The 21,512-nt window shown below is 46.4% G+C and overlaps 1 protein-coding gene across 2 annotated transcripts in view; it reads left to right on the plus strand.

Moving 5' to 3' along the window:
* Positions 1-21,512, plus strand: part of HECW1 (HECT, C2 and WW domain containing E3 ubiquitin protein ligase 1) — a 316,328-nt gene that overhangs the window by 96,196 nt on the left and 198,620 nt on the right. Inside the window, exon 1 of one of the 2 annotated variants that reach the window (XM_072965254.1) lies at positions 9,241-9,293. The exons of the other annotated variant lie outside the window; for it this stretch is intronic. Within the exon in view, the coding sequence (XP_072821355.1) occupies positions 9,267-9,293 (27 nt within the window). The 5' untranslated portion in view covers positions 9,241-9,266. Of the gene's footprint in view, positions 1-9,240; positions 9,294-21,512 lie in introns of those variants that run through there. 2 annotated transcript variants of the gene reach the window in all.

Consider the following 21,512-nt stretch of genomic DNA (forward strand, 5'->3'; position numbering starts at 1 on the left):
CACCTCTTACCCATATCTTAAGACTTCATTTTCTTGTTTCTTTCTTCTTAAAATTTCCTACCATCCAACATGTGTATCTTATTTATTTATTGGGGTTTTTTTGTTTCTCTCTCTCTCAAACATGTGTTCCACAGCCAGGTCTTGTAGTCTGTGGTTCACTAACATTGCCTCATCTCCAGTGCTTATCCCCTGCTGGACCCACGTCTGGACCACACTTGCCCCTCCAAGGCCCAGCCACAGCGCACCTGCCTAAGAAGACCTGGGCAGGGAGAGAGCTCACCTGGAACTGGGCAGAGCCTCATCTAAAGGTGTGCAGAGCTCTACCCCTTGAAACACTGCAGGAGGAAGTAGATCCCAACCCACAGGCTCCTCAGAGGAGGAGGAGGACCCTGCACAGAACCTCTGCCCTTGGCCCAGCCATGGCTGCAAGGGAAGGAGATTTGGGCCCTTCCTAGAAGGGGGACATAGGATACTGGTGAACCCAGCTAGCAGACAGGTTAATACTTGACAAGACATGATAATAAAATGTGATAATACTGTAACTGGATGGGACTGGTACCAAACCCAAACTGGGCGGCTCACCGCTCAAAAGGCCAATGCTTGAGAGGCAGGTGTTGGTGGAAAAGGAAAAGTTGCTTTATCCAAGAGGCCAGCAACATGGGAAAAGGTGGACTCACGTCCTAAGACCATCTCCGAGTTGCCGGAGAGAAGACAGAGGTTCTAAAGGCAGCGTGAGGGTGGCACTGCAGGGAGCATGAGCATCTCCTGCTCAGTTCTCGGATTGGGTGGCATCCAGGTGAAGTTTTGAGTATCATCCATCCTCTGCTTTCAACCCGTCTGGGGTCCACGAGCTTGTGGTCAACATTTTTCATCTAATGGGGGTTCTTCTTCCTGTAAAAACAATTTAGGAATGTGTGTTGGACTTTTATCTGTAGCTTTCAGGAAACTGGGAGTTTGGTGACTCCGCTGTGTGGCTGGTTTTATAGCCTAACTTGTTACCAGTTTGCAGGCCTGACAGCAGCTCTGTTTCTGCATCCTTTTCTTTGTTTCTACATCATCACGTTTCCGAATCATTCACTCTTGAGTCAACGTTTTGAGACTCAAGGGAGGCCGGGGAGACACTTCCTTCCAAGGACAGAGATACAGGGGTTTATATGCAGTTTCAATACCTGAGAATGGATACTAGGCTAATAAAAAGATTCTGAAAGACAAAAAAAATAATAATAAAAAGGAAGTAGAAGATCATTATTCTTTTAAAAAACTGCAGAACAAAAAAGGCATCCTTTGGCCCAAACCCATGATAATTTTAGAAACCATCTTGAATTCTCTAGAAAGAAGACACGGAGTACAAACATTAAGGACTTTGTGTGACCTGCATGGAGAAAGCTATGAATAGGAATTTTTAAAATCAAAACAGGAATTTAGTAAGTGGAGAAACAGATCGTGCTGCTGGATTGCATAACTTACTGCGTAAAACCTTCTCATATTCATGTGTTAGTTCCATGTAATCCAAGCAACCATATCCGTGTGATTTCTATGTTCCAAAAAGTGACAAATTGAGTGTAAGTATTGAGTTCCTTTGAATCCACATGGGTGTGGCCAGCATTCCGCTGGCCCCCTCCCTTATAAACGCCTGCTTATAACTGTAATGCTCCTAGAGGTGTCTCCACATGTCCCCTTGGGGACACAGCAACCTGATTCTCCAGATTCTAGACTGCTAAAAAAAAAACAAGCATCGCTAGGAGATGAATAAGAACATACTTCAAAAATTAATGAAGAATGTACTTCCGCTACCCAATGAGATACATTATCATAAACATTAGCAAGCAAGTTTATATGTCTTTGTGCAAACTGATGCAAATCTGGAAACGCTGTGTCAGTATAGAAAAAAACAATAGAAGAGATTGATGATCCTGAAATCCAAATGAATTTATAACAAAGTTAGTATATTCTAACATAAAAACTGATTGCTTGACTAATTGCACTGCAAAATAATTTGGGGGCAAAAACTTAAAATGAAAGAGATAATAAATATATAATAAACTACATACAAAGATAAATTTCAGAAAGATGAGACCATAAAGTGGAAACTGAAAAAAAAAAATGTCGGGGAGGGTACTGTCTGTTTACCTGAGAGGAAGCTAGTCGCGGGGTGGGGAGGGGTGTCAGAGGTTACAGGAAGAGAGAGAAGGAGATATAGTCTTTCCAGCGTCTTACAGGTATTTCTGACCAAAATAAATTTTAAATCACTGAACAGGATCTGCCTGGACCCTCCTCAGATCCTTAGTTCAATGATCTGAGGTGTGTGGTGTATTCACTTTATCTGCTCAGTGTGTCTTAAGATACACACTAGGATGTGGGTTCCTGGAGGGTGGGAATCAGGTCTGCCTGAGCTCTGAATCCTGGCTCTGCTTCCATGACCCGTCCGGGCTTCAGTTTCCTTGTATGCAAAATGAAGACAACCCTAGTGCTGCCTTGCCGAGTCATTGTGAAGATTAGATGAGTGACTATTTGTAAAGCATTTAGAAGGATGCCTGGCTCTTAGGAAGCTGTATAAATGTTGGATGTTAACTTTCACCAGTGCATTTGCCAGTGCCGAAGTGATGCCAGGCACGTGGTAAATGGCCAGTAAGTGATGAATGACCCTCAGCTTGCTTGGCTATGTGGTAGCTCTCTGGCTGCTTCAGGCTATAAATGAACCCCACCTCCCAAAGGCCACTGGTGGCAGATTTTGAAAACAGAGGCAGAAATGCAGCTCACCAGCCTTTCGATTCCTCTCCTGCCACTTGGAGCATGCTAAAGCGCTGAGCAGGACGAAGTCTATTTGCACACCGGTGATGGGTGAGTTAAATGAGCCATTGAAACCATCAGCAGTGAGCCTGCAGTTGCTGAGGGCAGAGCTAAGCCCATATGTTTTGCATAATTCTGTCCCATCACCCTGCTTACGGTACAAGGGACACGTTTTGATCATCTGTCACTGAAATCAGTTTTTAATGAAAACATCCTGGGATCAGCCATTATTCTTCGAAGACAGCTTTGCTGTAGAGTCAGTCAGGGATGGAGTTCTATTATGTTTCCCCATCACAGATGTCCTGCAATGGAATATGAAGGCTGGGGAGGGGCAAACGGTCCGAGCTGAGCAGCAGGAAGCTCACAGCACTGGGAGGGATGGGAGTGGTGGGGCGGGGACCCAGCTCATGGCCATGACCACTGACCCTAGCAGGAGGGCTTCCCTCACCCTGTCCTCATCACATTGGCTGCAGTACTCAACTCCTCCCGGCATTGCCCCTCTGCAGCTCAGAGCTGGGGTCTGAGGAATAAGGTCCTGGGAGGAGAAGGCAGGGAGGAGGCTGCACCCACATATGTATGTTGCCTGGTCATGGAGTTAGAACTTCCCCCTGAGGATCACCCACCAGCCATCTTTGGGAATAGTCTTCCTTAGATCCGGCATGAATCCATCAGTTTGGGAAGAAAATGTCAAATGGGACGTTTTGATACTAATAATGTATAATCAGTAGTAGAGATTTTGTCATGAATATGCTGCAGAGCTTGAGAACTATAAGAATAAGTGAATTCAGCCAGACAGAGAAAGAAAAATGCCATATGATATCGCTTATATGTGAGATCTGGAAAAAAAAAAAGACACAAACGAACTTATCTACAAAACAGAAACAGACTCACGGACGCAGAGAACAAACTTATGGTTACCAGGGGTTAAAGGGGGTGGGAAGGGATAAAATAGGGATTCAAAAATTGCACCTCTTGGGGAGTGATGGAAATATTACCTGTCTTGACTGTGGTGATGATTTTATGGGTGTAGACGTCTATCAAAATTCATCAACGTGTACATCTGAAATATGTGTCATTTACTGCACGGAAACCATACCACAGAAAAGGGATTAATATATATATATATATAAAATATATGGAAATACATATATATATATGGAAATACACATATTAAAAAGATGAATATTTAAAACAGTGAAAAGCTCACTGGTTATACCACCAAGTCCATGTGCTTCAAGTAAAGCCTGACTTGTCTGTCAAAGTTGTTTTTTTTTTTAATTTAAGAGAGATGATCTGTAAGAATGGAGGGGCCAAAGAAATTGGAAGGGATTGTAAGTCATCAGTGATAGAAAAGGATGCTGTCAGGGGTGGACTCATAAAGAGAACTCCTCCCAGGAAGGCAAGTTCAAGGACAGCAGTACCCTTCACGTGATGGTGAATCTTCTGTTTCCTGAGGATTTAAATGGGATCAAGAGAAAAGACAGAAAGAAATGAGCTTGGGATGAGATGAAACCAGTCAGAGGGTAAAGACCAGCAGTGCTGATGGGTTGTGGCCCCAAAGCTGAAAACAGGACCAAACGTTCTCCGCATCCTGTCCACACTGCCGTCAGCTGATGGGTCCTTGCTGCGACATGAGGGGGAGATGGAGTGAGCCTCCTTGTTTTGGGGGTCGCCCAACAAGAATCGTTTTGTTAAATTAGCCAATGTAATTGTTCTGGTTTCTAAGAAGAAATAGGTTTTTTTATAATCTCGTTCGCAACATGTACAACTGAATTCAACTTGTCCTTCCCAGGGGGTCTGGTGTGGTGTATCGGGGGTTGCCCCTGGGGAGCCAGAATGCATTTGCAGAGTATTCCTTCCTCCACTGATTCGGTTGGTCAGCAAATATTTGATCTGATGGTGGACACTGGGCTACGGTGTTTGCAGGTGAGAAAAAGGATGGTATTAGATTTTCTTGAGGGCTTGGGACTCTGAAGTGGAAATTGTGTGTCCTTAAATGTCTCTACAACTTGGCATCCCCTGTTGGAACTCAGCAGATCCGAAATGTCAATCATCCATCCTGGGAAAAACGAAAAATGACTGATAGTCACAATGGTGGTCTTTTGTGAGGGGTGATTGTGACCGGGTTTCTGAGGAGATGAGATAGATCCACTTAAAGTTTGTGTGAATTCTTTTTAAATATCACAAACCTCCTCTGAGGGCCAGCCACTGTAGGGCTAATTTCTCATAATGCCCCTTCACCGGCTAGTGGGACCTGCAAGGACCTGGCCACCCAGAAGGTGGCACCTTGGCCAGATTTTCCTCCAGCTGCTCCTTATGGGACAGGAAGGGGGCAGGGCACGGCCATTCAAGGAAGGCCACAGCAATTAACATCAAAATGGTGAAAGATTCAGCCCCCAGGAGGCCTTGAGGCTCGGGATGATGAGAGATCTAACTTCTAGCAGAACTTGAGCTTCATCTTGCGCCCTTTGTAAGATATTAACGTGGTGAATAACACACCCACATGCACCAGGGCAGCCCCAAGGCTAGACGCAAAAGGTCAGAGGGTGGGAAACGGCCAACTCCCTGGGAATCCCAGCCCCTTCCCCAGGCTACTTAGACTGGCCCTTCCACTTATTAGCATATGAAGCCACCAAGCCTGTAAAAACTGGCAATCCAGTGCCTCATGGCCACCGCCCCTCTCTCTCCCTCTTCTGAGAGATGGCCCACATTCTGTCTATGGAGTGTGTAGCTACTTTTAATCTGAGCACCCAACCCCTACACCCCGTGGCCGTCCTCTTGCTTTTCAATGTATCTCTCTGAATAAATCTACCTTCACTCAACTGTGGCTTGCTCTTGCATTCTTTCCTGCGCGAAGCCAAGGACCCACACTTGCCGGGGGAACATCCCAGGGGCTCAACCGAAGCCTGGGACACGGCCCTCCTCACGCCCCACATCTGTTTTCCTGCATCACTTAGAAATGAGGAACCCACTGCCATCCGGGACCCTCTGGCTTTCTTCAGGGGTGCGGGTGACTTTTCACATATTGTCTGCTTGGCGTGGCTTTTAAACAGCAAGTATACACTGTTTCTATAATTACAAAAAAAAAAAAAAGTTCAGAAAGTCTTTTCTATTGCTTACTTTTTTCCTTTCCAACCCTGAATGATCTTGATCTCTTCCCCGGTAATCCTCCACTTATCAGATGCAGACCAAAGGGAACAGGAGGAAGGCAAAAACAAAAAAGTGAAACAGATTTGTTTTAGCACGTGATAAATCACCACATGATCGTGACCGGATGGCCAGTGTCAGGCTTTCGGGATTAGGTTTTTAACCTCAGCTCCTTTCGGCTGGGGCAGGACCCAGACTGGCCCTGGAGTAATATCTTAGCTGATTTATTTGATTTTTTTTTTTTTTTTATGATGGTAACTTCTACCCAGGTGACGTAGTGGTGGAGGCAGAGCATCCCCTCCTTCCCGTATCTCATACTTTCTGGCAACTTTTCAGCCTTGGCTGATGGAACAGCGCTGCTGGAGGCTATCTCGCAGGGTGCTGGCATGGATGCCATGGGCCTGGGGAGCAGACACAGCAGCTCACAAAGGAGCAGCTCGTCAGGGGCTCCCCTTGCCTCTCCCCTGCTCTCCCGTTGGGGCTTCTGCCCCAGGCACTGCTGCTGAGGTCTGTGGAGGAGTCCTTCCCACTTGACTTATGTGCACGGGGCTCCAAGCGTGCCCCCCCCCCAGGGTCACAGCCCCTGGACCACAACAGAAGAAGCGGCTATGGCTGCATTTGCAGGAAGAATTGTCTAATCTTAGGTTTTTTACAAGGTACAACTTTGCTGACTCCTGACACTGTCAACTGTCATTTCTCGTGCAATTTCCTCTGTAAGAAATCTTTGCACTTATTTATGGGAAGAGCCTGTGTGGATCTGTAAAGCTTAGACGGGCTGAAAGGGTCGAGCACGTATCTGTTGCGTTCCTATAGACAGATCACTTTCAATCCTTCATTTGCTCTGGCTCCAGCTCATTTCTGACTGGAGAGGGTTCTGTCGGCATCCTCTGTGGGAGGGTGGCATGAGATTGGGGACCTAGGGCTGGGGCCTTTGTCATCTCGCTCACTTTGTTTATAAAGCCTCCACTTCCGCTCTCATCCTTCTTTGCCAGCATCAAGTTTTGCCATCAAACAATTAGCCAACTGTAAGAAAACAATTTACAGTAAACTGTCAAGTGAAATGCACCAGCGTTCCCGGGGCCAAGTGCTAAAGAAGTAAATGTCTAATTTGAATGGTCTTTTTTTCTGTTCTGCTTACTCTCCTAATGTGTGCGTGTGTGTTTGATTATTGGATCAACATTTGGATTAGGGCAGTCAGCAACAAAAGGCTTCTTTCATACCTTTTGAAGTCTAGACTGTGCTCCGCATGGATGTAGACAGTCACTGAGAAAGCACACTGGGTACAGCCTCAGCCCTGAGAGCTCTGGGTCGATCTGGCAAGACGGAGGTTAAACGAGTTACAAAAATAGTTCTTGAGATTTATTTTCAAAATTGCCAAAATAAATATAGGGTACTGTTCTGGGGGCATCTGTCCTGACTGCGGAGAGGTGGGTGGTGGGCAGGGAGACCAAGAGCTGGAGGCCCTGGAGAAGGAAGGGCTGAAGGAAGCGTGTTTCAGGCAGAGGGAACAGCATGCCAAAGTCTCCAGGAAAGGAGGAGCAAGTGCATCTGAAGACTGCGAAACTCCCCGCGTGGCCCAGTGCCACGTGCAGGCCAGGGAGGAGGCAGGGCCAGACCCATTTTGCATGTTTATATGAAATGTCTCAAACTGGTATTTAGAACTTTAGCCTAAAAGAAGTGTGAAGCCACTGAAATAAGGGAGGCGCACAATCAGATGTTCCCTTTTGAAGACGCCTTCTGCCTGCTGCAGAGAATGTGTCTGGGGCAAGGGATGGGTGGAGACCCGTTGGAGTCCACTGAGATTGGGTCGGAGAGGGAGGCTTGGGCCGTGATGGAGGAGGCGGAAATGGTGAGAAGCAGATGGATTATAGAACAGCTAAGAGGAAGGAGTGAGTGAGCTGGGCGCTTGATTGGATGCAGAGGAGGAGCTGGGGGAGAAGGAAGACTGGAGGTGGACTCCCAGGGTCCTGATGGAAGACCGGTGGGTGAGAAAGTCCTACTGAGTTGAGGTTGAGGATAAAGATGCAGAGTGTCTATTGCACTGTGTTTGGCGGGTGTGAGGCGTCCCAGTGGATGCTGGGCTTGGACTTCAGACGAGAGCTCTGAGCTGTCACGGAAACATGGACGTGGTCCATGTTCAGGGAGTAATCGAGGCCATGGGTGGGAGTATGGACTCTTGTGTGAAAACAGGAGGGTCTGAGGACCTCCAGTGTGGAGGAACCTGCAGACCGGGCAGAGCTGGGGCAGCGGGGGAGGCGCTGGGAGGCCAGTGGTCACGACAGGGAAAGGGACCTCACCCGTGCAAGGCCAAGGAGCGCCCAGCCTGGGGCTGGCACAGAGCAGGGTCTTAGGACATGAATACTGAACCCTCTGTCTTTCCTATTCGCATCTGCTTGGACCAGGGTTGGGAGGAGAACCCACGCACCCAGAACGCAAGCTTGCAACCCGTTTCTTACACGAACCCATTTGTCAGCAACGCTTCAGTTGTCACGGGGGTTTTTTGAAAGCTGACATCACACACTGCTTTCTGTATTGATTACTTTCACCACAACTTTAACTTCAGAGGAAGAAGGGTATATAAAATCAGAAAAAAAAAATTTTTTTTAAATAACTCATGAATCAAAGTGATACACGGATTAATAGGACCCGGGTAAAATTCCACCAGCACGTCTATGCCTGGCAGCTCTCTGTTCACGTCCTCATTTTTGAGATGGTTTCTCTGTACCAAAGTGTGGACACTGTGACCAGTGCCTGCCACTTGGATGATACAGTGTAACGGAATGACACTCCCTCTTGAGACTTTCAGATCTGAGTCAATGCCTGGGACAGTAAAGACGCCGAGATAAGTCAGTGACATTTTCATCAGTTTAACTATAAATCTAGTTGTTTGGTGGTTGAGGGGTGTTACAAGGGGAGCGTATCTGAGGATGCGTTTAGGCAGTTTTCTGGGGGAACAGAAACTTTCCCTCCCTGCAAAATCCCATGCCCAATGCTTATTTCCTGAAAAGGAAAATTAAAAAAATGTTTTCTAGGCCCATGATTCTTACTCCTGAAACTTAAATTTAAAAAACAAATCCAAATCATATTATTCATGGCATAAAATAACGCTGCTTGAAGCACCGTTTTTTTTTTTTTTTTTCCGAATGAGTCTGATCCCCGTGGGGCCTTGGCACGTGTGGGCTGCCCAAACCAGGTGTCTTGGTGGGGGTGGGGGCACGACGCTCTTCACGCGGGGAATGTCGCTGGTTTTGTTTGCTCGGGATACACGCTGAGTTAACCTCGTTGGACTTTCCCCAGGAATTGATGCGCGTACACGTGGTGGGTCAATTATGCTGCTGCACCTGTGTAGTGTGAAGGTCAGTGTGTTTTTCTGATTATAAGAACCCATCCATGTCATTCCATTATAAACCCCCTCCACTCATAATGGAATGAGCCCGTCGCGGGTGCCCCGCCCAGGAATTCTCACGCGGGCGGCCCTGACGTTCGCGATCCATCACCCACCGCTCCCAGCCTGCCTGCCTGCCTCCACTCCCCCGAATCTGACTGTGCTCCATTTTGAGATGATGTTCTTTGCATGTCAAGTTCTCCTTGTGTGATGTGAACGTACAGTTGTCACAAGTGAATTTGTACCTGGAAATGAACAGTCTATGACGGTCCTTCCAGAATCACGGTCGAGAGCTCTGCCAGGCTATGGGTACTCGCCTTACCGTTGATATGGACACTTAGAGATGTGCCTGATGAGGCCAGAGCAACGATTCCTCCTGCTGGCTCAGAGTCGGGCCGCCGCTGGGAGGTGGCCAGCTCACTGCAAGGGGGCCTGGAGCAGCTGGCGGTTCTCCCGGAAGGGTCTTCCTCCAGCTCCCCTCCAAGCCCTCCTGCTGGTGTGCCCCAGTTTTACAACTTTCAGTGACAGCTCACATTTACTGGACACTGTGCATCATAATTTGCATCGTACGTTTTTCCTCCGTGAGTTCCTCTCCACTCACAACGATCTGAAGATGTAGGTGTGACCCTGGTTCCCAACTTATGAGGGAATTGGGACAGGCCGGTGACCCAGCCCCGCCTTAGCCTCAGGGCTGAGTCACTGCTCCCAGTCTCCGGGTGGGCGGGTGAGGAGCAGGGACTCGAGCGCAGCCAGCCTGTCTGAGCTGGAAGCCCTGTCCATGCGCCCTGGTGCTGATCCCGGGATAGGCACTCGGCCATTCCTTAAAGGAGGTTTGTGTTGAAAAAAAAAAATGAAAACTCACACATGCATAGTGCTTCAGAAATTTACTAAGCATATGCAAGTGTGGATTCAGCTAATCAAGGAAATACCCAAGCAGGAAGGAAGCAGGGGATGTTCCGTGAGCATCTTGGTACTGCCCAGTTCGCAGGAGGAGGAAGCCTCAAGCTCAGCTCTTCTCTCCCATTGCAGGGCACTGTTTCCACATCACCCGGAGGGCACTCTCTTAATTAGTGAGTTTTAAGTAATGCACTCAGAGCAAGCATCCTATGTATTGTATTCAGGAAGCATTAAATTACTACTTAAGCAAGTCCTGCTGAATGCCCCAGGGGATGGTCACAGGGCAGTGACTTTTAATGTCCTTTTTTTTTTTTAACTGAAGTACGGTCAGTTACAATGTGTCAATTTCTGGTGTGCAGCACAATGTCCCAGTCATGCATATACATACATATGTTCGTTTTCATATTCTTTTTCATTAAAGGTTATTATAAGATATTGAATATAGTTTCCTGTGCTCTACAGAAGTTTGTCCTTTTCTTATTGCACATCCCAGTTTGTTGTGCTGTCAGCAGAATGGATTGCACTCAGTTACTCCTCCGTTTGGGGAACACTTGACTTTTGCAAAGAGAACACTTTCCCCAAAGCCCAGCCCTCCTCTCTGTTTACATCCCCCCTGGATTTCTGAATTTTCTCTTCAGCTGTAAAGACACAATAAGAAGCCTTTTAAAAATATCAAGTAGTTCCTTTTGGGTGCTTTTGACATTTTGGGAGACGGCCCCTCTTTCCTCTTTCAAGAACTAGTGTCCTTGCGAAAGTGAGGTCTTCCCTGTCCTAGGGAGTCTCAGCTCCTGTGCATCTTCAGATACAAGCTTAGCCTCAAAATAAAACTCCTTGAATTGATCAGCAAAGCTAAGTGGGCGCACACATCATCCCAGGGGATTTTATTCAGTGATCCAGGAAATACCAGTCTAACATTTACATGCACGAACTCTCCCTGATTGACAGGAGAGAGACGAGGGCGTTCACGACTGATGGTCCCGAAGAACTTAGTTTGTGAAATGTGACCATAACCACAAGCCCCTGCACAAGGGAAACACTGAAAACCTGAGGGGACAGAACCAGCTGCCTTGTTCCCAGTCTCCATGGAAAGTCACTGCAAAACTTCCGGCCCCAAACCCTGCAAGATAAAGGAAATCATAGGGGCCCACATGTTGACTTTTTTTTTTTTTTTTTTGCTTAAATCTTCAAACCTGAAAATGATCCCAAGGTTTCCTACATTTTTCTATAACATATTCTAAGAAGACTCACCATGCGGCACTGTGAGTCTTGCAAGCATTACTAGCAGAACTTATCAAAATATGTGGAAATGAACTGGGGATCCCTGAATTGACCATTTAATGTAGATTTACTTTTTAGTTTCTGGAATGATCCTCAGCAGGATGAATGCTCATCACTGGAAGAAGAGGAAGCATTCATCTTCTTGGAAGCAAGGGGGGATTTCATGCACAAACCAGTGGTTCTCGACTAGTGTATGTCTCAAGACACCAACTGTAGCTTTGCACGCGGAGTCCGGGCACTTGCATTTTGTGAATGTCTCTGGGCTGATCCTTACATGCACCCCTGGTGGAGAACCACTGGCTAAAACTGGTGGGAACCAAGTCTCTAGATGTCTGTGAATAAGAGAATAGGAAAGAAATCTACATTGCAGATCTTTATGCCACAAAGAAGATCTTGTTGCTCCAAGACAGGTTTCCTGAAGCTTGTCAAAGATCCTTTTTGGAAAAACCAACCAACCAGCCTTAGGGCTTATGTGTTATAATGACTAGCAGCTCTGTCTGTCGGGTCCCTGGGGACAGGAATGCTGGTGGTTTCAGAGGGAAGTAAAGCCTGGGAGAGAAAAGAGGAGGATGTAGGATCAGACCTGACTCCCGACAGTCTCTTCCAGCCCAGTGGTCCCTCGGGAATAAGCCTGCCTACTTAGAGACACTCATGTTGGGTGGGATCAGGCAAGCGCTTGTACCTTCCTGTAGCTCAGGGCACCCTAAGGAGACCGTGCACACCACAAAGGCTGTGACAAACCTGAAGGGGTTGGTAGTTGTCAGCTGACACCCTCCTGGCCGCTGGGTGATGAGTTCCTTCTTAAAGGGGCATCTGGGCAGCTCATCTCCTCTCCAAAGACTTCAGAAAGTCAGTTCTTCTGGCCTTTTCAGAATCTGCTCAGAAGCAGCTGGAGGAGGGAGGCAGCACTGAGATGAGGTCCTTTGTAGGAATTCAGTGCCTTCTGTGGAGGCGGGGGAGGGGACTGGAAGAAATAGGAAGAAAAGCATTAGAAAAGAAACGCTCACTAGATTTCTCTCTGGGTCAGGGCATGTGCTGGGTGGTGAGACCTCGGAGAACAGGGCATTCAGATTCCAGGGATCTTAAAAACTTCTCATGTAGAAAATGAAGCCCAGAGAGGCTGTGTGTTATCCAGAATCAGCCAGAGATGACAGGGCCCAGGGAGCTCCAGGCTCAGCCCTGAACTCCTCTCAGCTTGCTGTCTGCTCGTCACTGCACACCCTGCACGCGCGCACGCGCGCGCACACACACACACACACACACACGTCTGCTCAGAGACTGAATGCTCTTGTTCAGTTGCTTTTCCTTGACCCCAAAGTCTATGTGATAAAGAAAATCGCATGGCTCCCTAACTTTTGTGTTCTTGTGTACATATTCCAACCTGAAAATGATCCCAGGACTTCCTACACCATATCCCCACCCCATCGTGTCCTCGGTGTTCAGCTCTGTATCTGGAAGGTTTTAGTAGACACAGGTGTGAATCCTTGGGCGTCTGAAGTCCACAGCTGGCTTCCTTAAATTTCCACTACATCTCTGTCTTGCTGTTCAGTTACAGTATCATCCAGACATAAATGAAAAAAGTCATCAGAAGCCTTCAGCTCTACCCAACAATTTGTCATCCTGACACCAATAGCATCTCATTAATCCTCTACACTTACTGACTTTGAAATGCAACTAATATCTGACTGTGGCCCTCCTCTTCCTCCTTTTCTTCCTCCTCCTCCCCTTTTTCCTCCTCATTCTCCCCCCAACCCCCACCCCCAAATAGTTTCTGATTTCCAGAATCGTAAGCCACTGTACTGCAGTAACTGCTGTAGAGATAAGTGCTCAATCTCGCTGCCCAGAAAGCCATAAGATTTGACTTCACTGAGTTAGGGACCACCATGGTCTCCCCTCTGGCCTTTCTCCAGTCACTGCTTTGAACTCAGCCCTCCTGGACCATGAGAGAGAAATAGTGTGGTCCCCGCCGCTCATGGTGAGCTGAGTCACGCCCTTGGCCGAGTCAAGGAACTATGTCAAGGAGACCAATGATGGCCTTGGCTGAGTCTGGAAGGGGTCTGACCTGACAAAGGACACCTCCTTCAGGGACTGTTTGTCTCTGCCCAACAGTTGATGCTCAGTCCCCCACTCCTTGAGCTCAGATCATCTGGGGAGACTTGGCTCTGCCTGTACCTGGGGAGAGAGTTCTGCCACCAACATTTTCCCATCAGAAAGCAGCCGCCTCAGCACAGAGATGAGACAGAGCTGCTGACTTGCTCACAGCCTGTCCCGGTGACTGGTCTGAGCGTCATCCTGACGCTGCAGCCCCAGAGGACCAGGCCTCGCAGGCTCAACCCTTTCTGTCAACCATGCCCAGCAGGACCGGAGCCGCATACACCGAGCAGAGCTGTGGCATCGAACAACATCTCGGTCTGCTCTCTAGACGGTGCCCTGTTTTGAATACATAATCCATCCTGTTTTTTCAAAGTAAGTGCTTTTATGAAAGGTCTGCAGTGTCCTCTAGACTTTTTTTTTTTTTTCTTACTTAAAGGGAAATGTATTTCTCGTCCCTTTGTGGATTCAACTTTAGAAAAGGAGTCCGGGAGAGGAAGGATGCTTTTGTGTGAAATTCAAAGATTGGTTTAAACCAGGTCATGCACATTGCATAACTATTTTCCCCAGACAGCAGATGGCAAAAAAAAAAAAAACATGTATATGTGGCTAACCGTTCTGAGTTTTGCTTATCTGAAATAGGTGTATAGTGAGTGGTTTAGTGCAAGCAAAGGAGTGCCAGCTTTATACGCAGCACAAGTGAAATGCCCCTCTTGTTTGGGGCCGGATTCAGAGCCAGAATTTTCTTTTTCAGCTAGAACTAGAAGTTCCCCAGTGTTGGTTTTTATCCTCTCATGCCTGTTCGGGTTGTGCAGAATTCTTAAAGAACGTGGCATCACTGATGGTCTCAGTAGCTCTGTGTGTCAGCAGAAGAGGGTCCGGGGTCTGTTTGCCCAGCTGCGCTTTCTTAATGAAGCTTCTTGTTTTATACGATTTCAAAAAATAAGTCAGTATTTTCATGACCACAGCTAAATATACACCTAGAGTAGATGTGTCCTTGCCGTTCTCTTTTGCAGATTTTTTTGAAACAAAGTATAAGTAGGATTGGGGAGTATTTTATTCGCCTTCAAATGTTTGGATGGAGGGGAGGGTATAGCTCAGTGGTAAAGCGCATGCTTAGCATGCACGAGGTCCTGGTTCCATCCCCGGTACCTCTGTTAAAAAATTTTAGGGGATAGAGATTATTTTGGGTCACTCTGGCCCAAAGCAGCCTCATAAGCTGCTGGAAATTGGCCGTCAGACCCTGGAGTAAGGGCCCTATGAGACAAGCTCATCCTGGCTTGGATGTTTTAGGTGGAGGCACAGACCAGTCATTTATAATTCACTGGACACCTATCAATTGAGCACCTGCTACATACCAGACACAGTGGAGGTGTGGGATTCAGCTGTGAACAAACAGACAAGTCCCTGACCGCATGAAGAATTCTTTCCAGTTGGGGAAAGGGGTTGTCAGAAAATGAAAATCACAAATAAGCATATAACATAACGCCAGGAACAGGGAAGGACTAAGAAGAGAGCCGGGTAAGGATGGGAGGCGAGGGGGGTGGGGCATGGACACTCCGTGCTCAGTTGCTCTGCCACTGCGTCGCCCCTCTGGGCACAGACTCTAAAAACCCACACTGCCTCTGAATTTGCCTAGAAGTATAGCCCGATGGTCATCACCTCGACAACTCCCTACTAACATTATTTTAGTTAGCTGCCAGTGGCTTTATTATGATGATGATGATGATGATGATGATGATGATGATGATGTTTGATTTTGTTGATGACCTTTAAAAAACAGACAATTTTATATAAAATTTTCAAATCTTAGCTTCTCTTGAAAAAAAAAAAACAAAGCTCTGCAGCCCCGGGGCCACGTTCTGCTTGGCAAGCGCTGAACGAGGAGGTCCCTGTTGGGACCTTCCAATTGTCACTGTCTCCACTTCACTGACTTCCTGCTGGCCACTGAAGGCAGCCGTGGTTTCAGCCTGTTTGGTGCCAACCCTGCAAATGCCCAGGGCAGTGACATCTCTGGTAGCAGGACCCTTTTGTCCTGGCCGGGCACTGGGGAGCTTTGATCTCCTGTTTCTTTCCCGACCACTGTATGCAGGTTTCACTCTCTTTGCCAGCTGCAAGGGGCTGCCAAGGTGCCGCCAGGCTGTCACCGTCCCAGGCTAAGCTGGAGAAGTCATCGAGTCGGAGAGTGAGCTCCGTCCTTTCGCAGTCCCAGGTTGCTTCCACCTGGCCCAGCAGAGCAGGGGACTCAGTGGAACTCACAACTCCTAGTACATTTCCACTCCTGACAGCTGCGGGTCTAAATGAGCAAGATGCTCTTGGAGCTGTGGTTTTGTGGCACTCTTGCTTAATTAAAACTCAAGCCCATTTCATCTTTGGTCGCTTACACAACTCCACCCACCAAATGTTCCCCAGACTTCCCCTTCTCCAAAACGCATGAGCCAAAGCGTGTGCTATTTTGATCCAGTTACTGTTTATTTCATTTCTGTGTGGCTTTTCAGAAGACCATGCCATTCTTCATCTGACAGGTAGGGATGGGACCGCAGCAATTGCGAGGGGCAGTGTCCCCTGAGCTAGACCGGGGCACATGATGTGGGATCCTTGGCTCACCTCCCAGGAAGGTCTGCTTTTCACAGCACACCCCTCTCCTCCTTGTCTCAGCCGGTCAACCATTGTTAGCCTAGAATTCACTCATTTGCCTTAAACAGAATATTTCCAAATGCTACTTAGCTATTCTAACCACATGTTTGTAAGCCCTCTAACCAGTGCTTAAGTGTACTTTTTACTTAAACAAATAACCTTTCCTTACCCCATAATAGGCAATAGACTCTTCACTGGGCGATGCCTCCCCTTGTGACTTTTCTTATGTCAGAAGCACCCATATACATACATATATTCCTTTTCATATTCTTTTCATTATGGGCTACTGCAAAATATTGACTATAGTTCCCTGTGCTCTGCAGTAGAGACTTGTTGTTTATCTAGTTTATAGACAGACCAGAAAATGACACAACATTGGTAACTCACTATACTTCAATTTTTAGAAAAGGAGAAAAAAAGAACGAAAGTCTCCAAAATGAAAAAAAAAACAAAAAAGAAGCAGCAGCAGTTTGCCTCTGAGTGTACCACCGGGACAACTTTTCGCCCCAGCCGGTGTCTCCATCAGTGAGGGGCAGTCTGATCCTCACTCATCAGGCCTACGCTCATTCTTCTGAGAGCGGGTTTCCTCGCTGGGTGCCCTAAGGCTGCGATTGCCTCTCCCCAGAACCAGCAGCCACCCTAGCATCAGCTGGGAGCTTAGGAATGCAGCCTGCCAAACCCACTCTGGAAAGGCTAAATCCATATCTGCATTGTAATAAGATTTCTGGGAACTTCATGTGGACCTTTAAGTAGAAAACTCACAGCCTTCCACCACTGCCCCTGGGCCCATCGGCTCCCCTGTCATCTCACAGCTCTTTGTGCAAAGCTCAACACTGAATGGACATTCTCTGATCGCTGGTTATAAGTTCCCCGAGTCAAACACAGACCTACGCGTTTTGTGATCTTCATTTCTGGTAGTTAATATATTCAGCTACACGTAAACACCACTGTATCGTTCAGCAGTTGGCCGCAGTATAAAATATCCCTGGGAACTAAGTCATTCATCTGAAACAACTAAATGATCATTAAGGGAAAAGCAATCTTGCAGTGTAGTTTTTAACAGTGGCTGTAGAATGTGGAAAAAACCCAATTAAACTCACTGAAGGACAGTTTTTAAATTAAATAGATTGTTATTGCCAGGCAGGCAAGACAGAAAAGCGGTTAAGAGCTGATGTGGGAGCCCAGTGGCCAGCCTAAGTTAGGGTCCAGCGTTGCTTCCAGCTGCGTGACCTTGGGTAGGTTACTTAGCTCAGTCATTTCCAAGCCCATCTGCCCCGGACAACCATCAGTAGAGCTGGGAAACAAATCTTCAGCTGCCTGGGATCCACCAGTAGAGTTGCTGTTCTTTTTTTTTTTTTTTCTAATCCAAATTTTTAAAAAGTCCTCGGGTCATTTTGGTGCACAGCTGAGTTTGGGAGCAACTGGCAACTTCATGGAACCACTAAACCCCTCTTTTTTCAAAGGGGATAGGAACAGAGCAGTGTTGTGGGGTTTTGAGAGAACTGGTCTGGTCCCACGCCTGATGTGTTGTGGTTGCTCCTCATCAGTGGCGATGATAACAAGATGATGATGATGCTGACGATGATAACGAAGGTGGTGGTGCTAACGGTAAGGATGACGATGCAGGCTCCATTTACACGCCCACTAGATGTGCTCACATCTACAGTTATGAGCTTTACTTTATATGTGGGTCTGTCCAGAGGTCCATTAACATAAATTGCCAGGATAAGTATGATTGTTTTATTATGGCTGCTGGTAGTTCTGCACCAGGCTTGGCTCCACCCTTTTAATTGTTTTCTATTTGTTCAGTACTTTCAATTTTCCAAGTGCTTTAACGTCCTTGACATTCGCTCCAGTCTTGAGAGGTGCACCGAGCTATCACGTGAATGTAACCTCATTTGATAACTGAGGACGCAGACTGAAAGTAGCAAGGGACTTGTTTAGAACTGCCCACTGTACAACCCAGAATTGGGTTCAGGTCTTTGGACTTAGAAACTGTCTTTCTACCAAAAGCTCATATTAAGGGGAATTTTCCAGGCAAATCTTGATTGACTGTTAATACATCTTCCCAGATTGAATTAACAATTGTCTGGGAAATATCTTTTGCTTCTGAGTCAGGCTCCAATTTTGTCTTATCTTACGGTCTTCTCAAATCTGCGGAGACCATACACAGAGGATCATTTTTTTTTCACTGAAGAATCAATGATCACTCAGGATGAAATAATAGTCTCACTTAAGGGGAAAATAACATAATTTAGATAATTGTTAGAAGAAAATACTACGTGGTCCACTAACCCTGTATTGTAGCACATGTAGCTACAATTTTTTTATGAATTCCCTCAAGTAATTAATTTTATGAAACGTTGCCAGGTGAGGATTTTCTGCTTTGCCAGCCCTCTTGGAAATACCTGACATCCTAGACTAGCTATCTCACTGGAAAGTTATATCAAGGGGTTCAGCAGAAGGTACTAGAAAGCACACACACCAAACACTAAGTCAATATACAGTCTGCTGACACTGTACTCACGGGAACTTGATAAAAACCTCCTCACCTTCCCCACCATTGCATGTCTTCAGTAGAAGGTTCAGCCCTCCAGCTGCCTTGGAACATGATAAGTGAACACACGTGTGTGAGGAGCTAGGCCCCTCTCAGCTTGACCTCTGTTGGACTATCACTTCTCTCGTCCTCTCTTCCGACACTGTTCCTACCTCCCAGAGAGACGGCTGCTCTCTGCTTTATTGAAAACCACAGAACCAACTATTCCTGTTATGTACCTAAACTTGCCTCCACCACGGCCACTTGTGCCCCCAAGACCCTTTGGTGTCACTAGAAGAAAAAGTATGCAATTACTTTCTCTGGGATCACTCTGGTCGTTCTTCACTGAGCCACCCAGTAGCCCAGTGAGTACAAAATCTTTGAATGCTCAGTCCAGAAACCCACTCCCCGTTTCTTTCTTGCAGACATGTATGGAAAGGTACAACTGTAAGTCAAGAAGGGGGCATAATGTCCTAGTTAATCAATATAATAAATTAAAAATCAGAACCCCAGCTCTCTGTTACTTAAGAATTAGAGCATCTGAAGGCTCAAGAAGTGTGCCCAGTATGATGCAACCTGCCGACCCCTTCCCCATCTGGAATCCCACTTCCGAGCAAAAAGAGTTTGAAATAAAAACAACTGAAGTGTCAAATGCTGTTTCAGATACGACGTTACCTTGCATTTTGAGAATTTCAGGCGCTGTGGCGAACAGCAAGTTCTATTCCACAAATACGTAGTGTGTGTTTAACGTCTATATTATGTGTGCATAAATATCTGTGGAGTGGCTACTCTCGGCTTAGATGCTGTGCTGAGTGCAAGTGATCAAATGGCGAGTAAAGCTGGCCCTGAATTTCCAGCCTCACAGTCCGGCAAAGGAGAAACTCACTCAGATCATAGCCAAGATGGGTTTTCTGAAGGCAAAGAACATAGCTCTGTGAGCACGCATAATGGAGGGGGGAGCTTTACTTGGACTGGGATTTGGAAAGCATCCTTGGAAACTGAAATATGAATTGTAATTGATTAGGTGAGAGAGAACATTATCTCTTCCTTATTATAAAAATTGATGTCATCTGCTTCCAAGAAAATCTGACCTCATTATTTAATATGAAGTGGGATAAAAATAACACAAACTTGCACTTTTTAGTCGGTCTTTTCTAGAACCATCTTTTGAATGTTTCAAGTGGACTGCTCATTACCTCGCATGCCAGCTCCTATTACTAGGTTGGTCAATTCTGACTCTTCTCTGGGCAATTGCTCTTCGAGTTAATTGCACACTCTACGTCCATAGCGTCATAGTCCCCTGGAAATATTTTGAGAGTCTTCAAGGAAAAGAACAATGGCTGTTTATTTGCTTTATCATACGGCCCAAAATAGTAAGTGTCAAGGGTGAGTATGTCGGTCATGAAGTTGTGTGTGGCATCAGAGGCAAACTGAGCATCGTACAAAAGAAGAATTACAGCTCAAGCCAAGTAAGGAGATAGCGGAGTAAGAGAGGAGCAGGAAGGTAATTTCTTCTGATTAATAATACCACAGTGAAATGCTGGAATAATTAATAAGTACTACATTAGCCTAATGTGCACCAAGGGAATGATTAGCTAAGTAAGAGCTACTCCACTAAAAGCAACATTTCCTAGGACAGAGCCTTCTCTTCTCTCTGTGTGTGGCTCCCCTTTCCCCCCAAAAATGAAATTTGTGTAGATCGTATATTGGGTACCACTTGACTGGCTGGATTTATGCTGTCTAAGGCTTAATTTCAATCTGAGTCTAAAACATTTTAGTATAATTGATACAGAAATCAGGAAATGAAAGGAAAAATGTCTACTCTCTTCCCCTTCCAGGTTAGCAGCTTGTGTGACAGTGATGACTACTACATATTTGCTCATCATTTCCATTATTCATTCATTCTGTGAGCCTTAACTGATCTCTGCATTAAGGGCTGTGAGGCACCCAAGTGAATAAGACACACACAGATGCTTGTGTAAAGACAGTACGTGTTAACCATCCACGGTGCGTGGATTGGGAGGTGTTCGTAAAAGGGGTCTGTGTTCCCGAATGCCTGGGAAGCAATAGGTCAAACCTAATCTGATGTATATGCTGGAAGACCTCTCAGAATGTTTGTTATGTGATGAGGTGGGGACTTAGCAATGCAGCATGTATATGGCTTTTTTTTTTTTCAACGTACCAACTGCCAATGTCGTTCCTTGGGTACACTCTGGGAATGTTTCTATAAGCAACTGAGCAGGACTCTGCCCTCTGGGTAAGGAGGGTGACATCAGCAGGGGGCCATAGGAGTGATTCCAGCGAGGAGTGGTGGTGGCTTGGACTTGGAATGTATTGGTGAAGATGGAGAGAGGTGACATTCTGACTCCAGAAAATGTGTTCCTGACCATTGTCACACTCAGCTGCATGTAGAAAAGCATAAAAATAATGAGTTTTGGGAGACTGAGACATTCACAGGGATATAGGGACAGAATGCAGAGAGAGTTTGGGCTAGGGGTGAGTATTTGAAAGTTATTGGCATTGAGAAGGTAGATTTCATCTTGGATGTAAATGAAATTGCCTTTTCTCCTTAAAAACTTACGTCTAGAGTTTGTTACTGGGCTCTGCATAGTTTCCCAAGTATGCTCTCTGAACGGGACAGAACCCCTTGTCCTGAGGAGCGTGACTTGAATGTCTTCTTGTCATCACATTTGCAAGTCTCCTCCTGTTTGCTGTCCTCTAGGGACCCTCAGAAGCTCTGCCCCACGTGCA

Source organism: Vicugna pacos, chromosome 7 (assembly GCF_048564905.1).
Source record: "Vicugna pacos chromosome 7, VicPac4, whole genome shotgun sequence".
In the NCBI taxonomy this organism is placed as follows: domain Eukaryota; kingdom Metazoa; phylum Chordata; class Mammalia; order Artiodactyla; family Camelidae; genus Vicugna; species Vicugna pacos.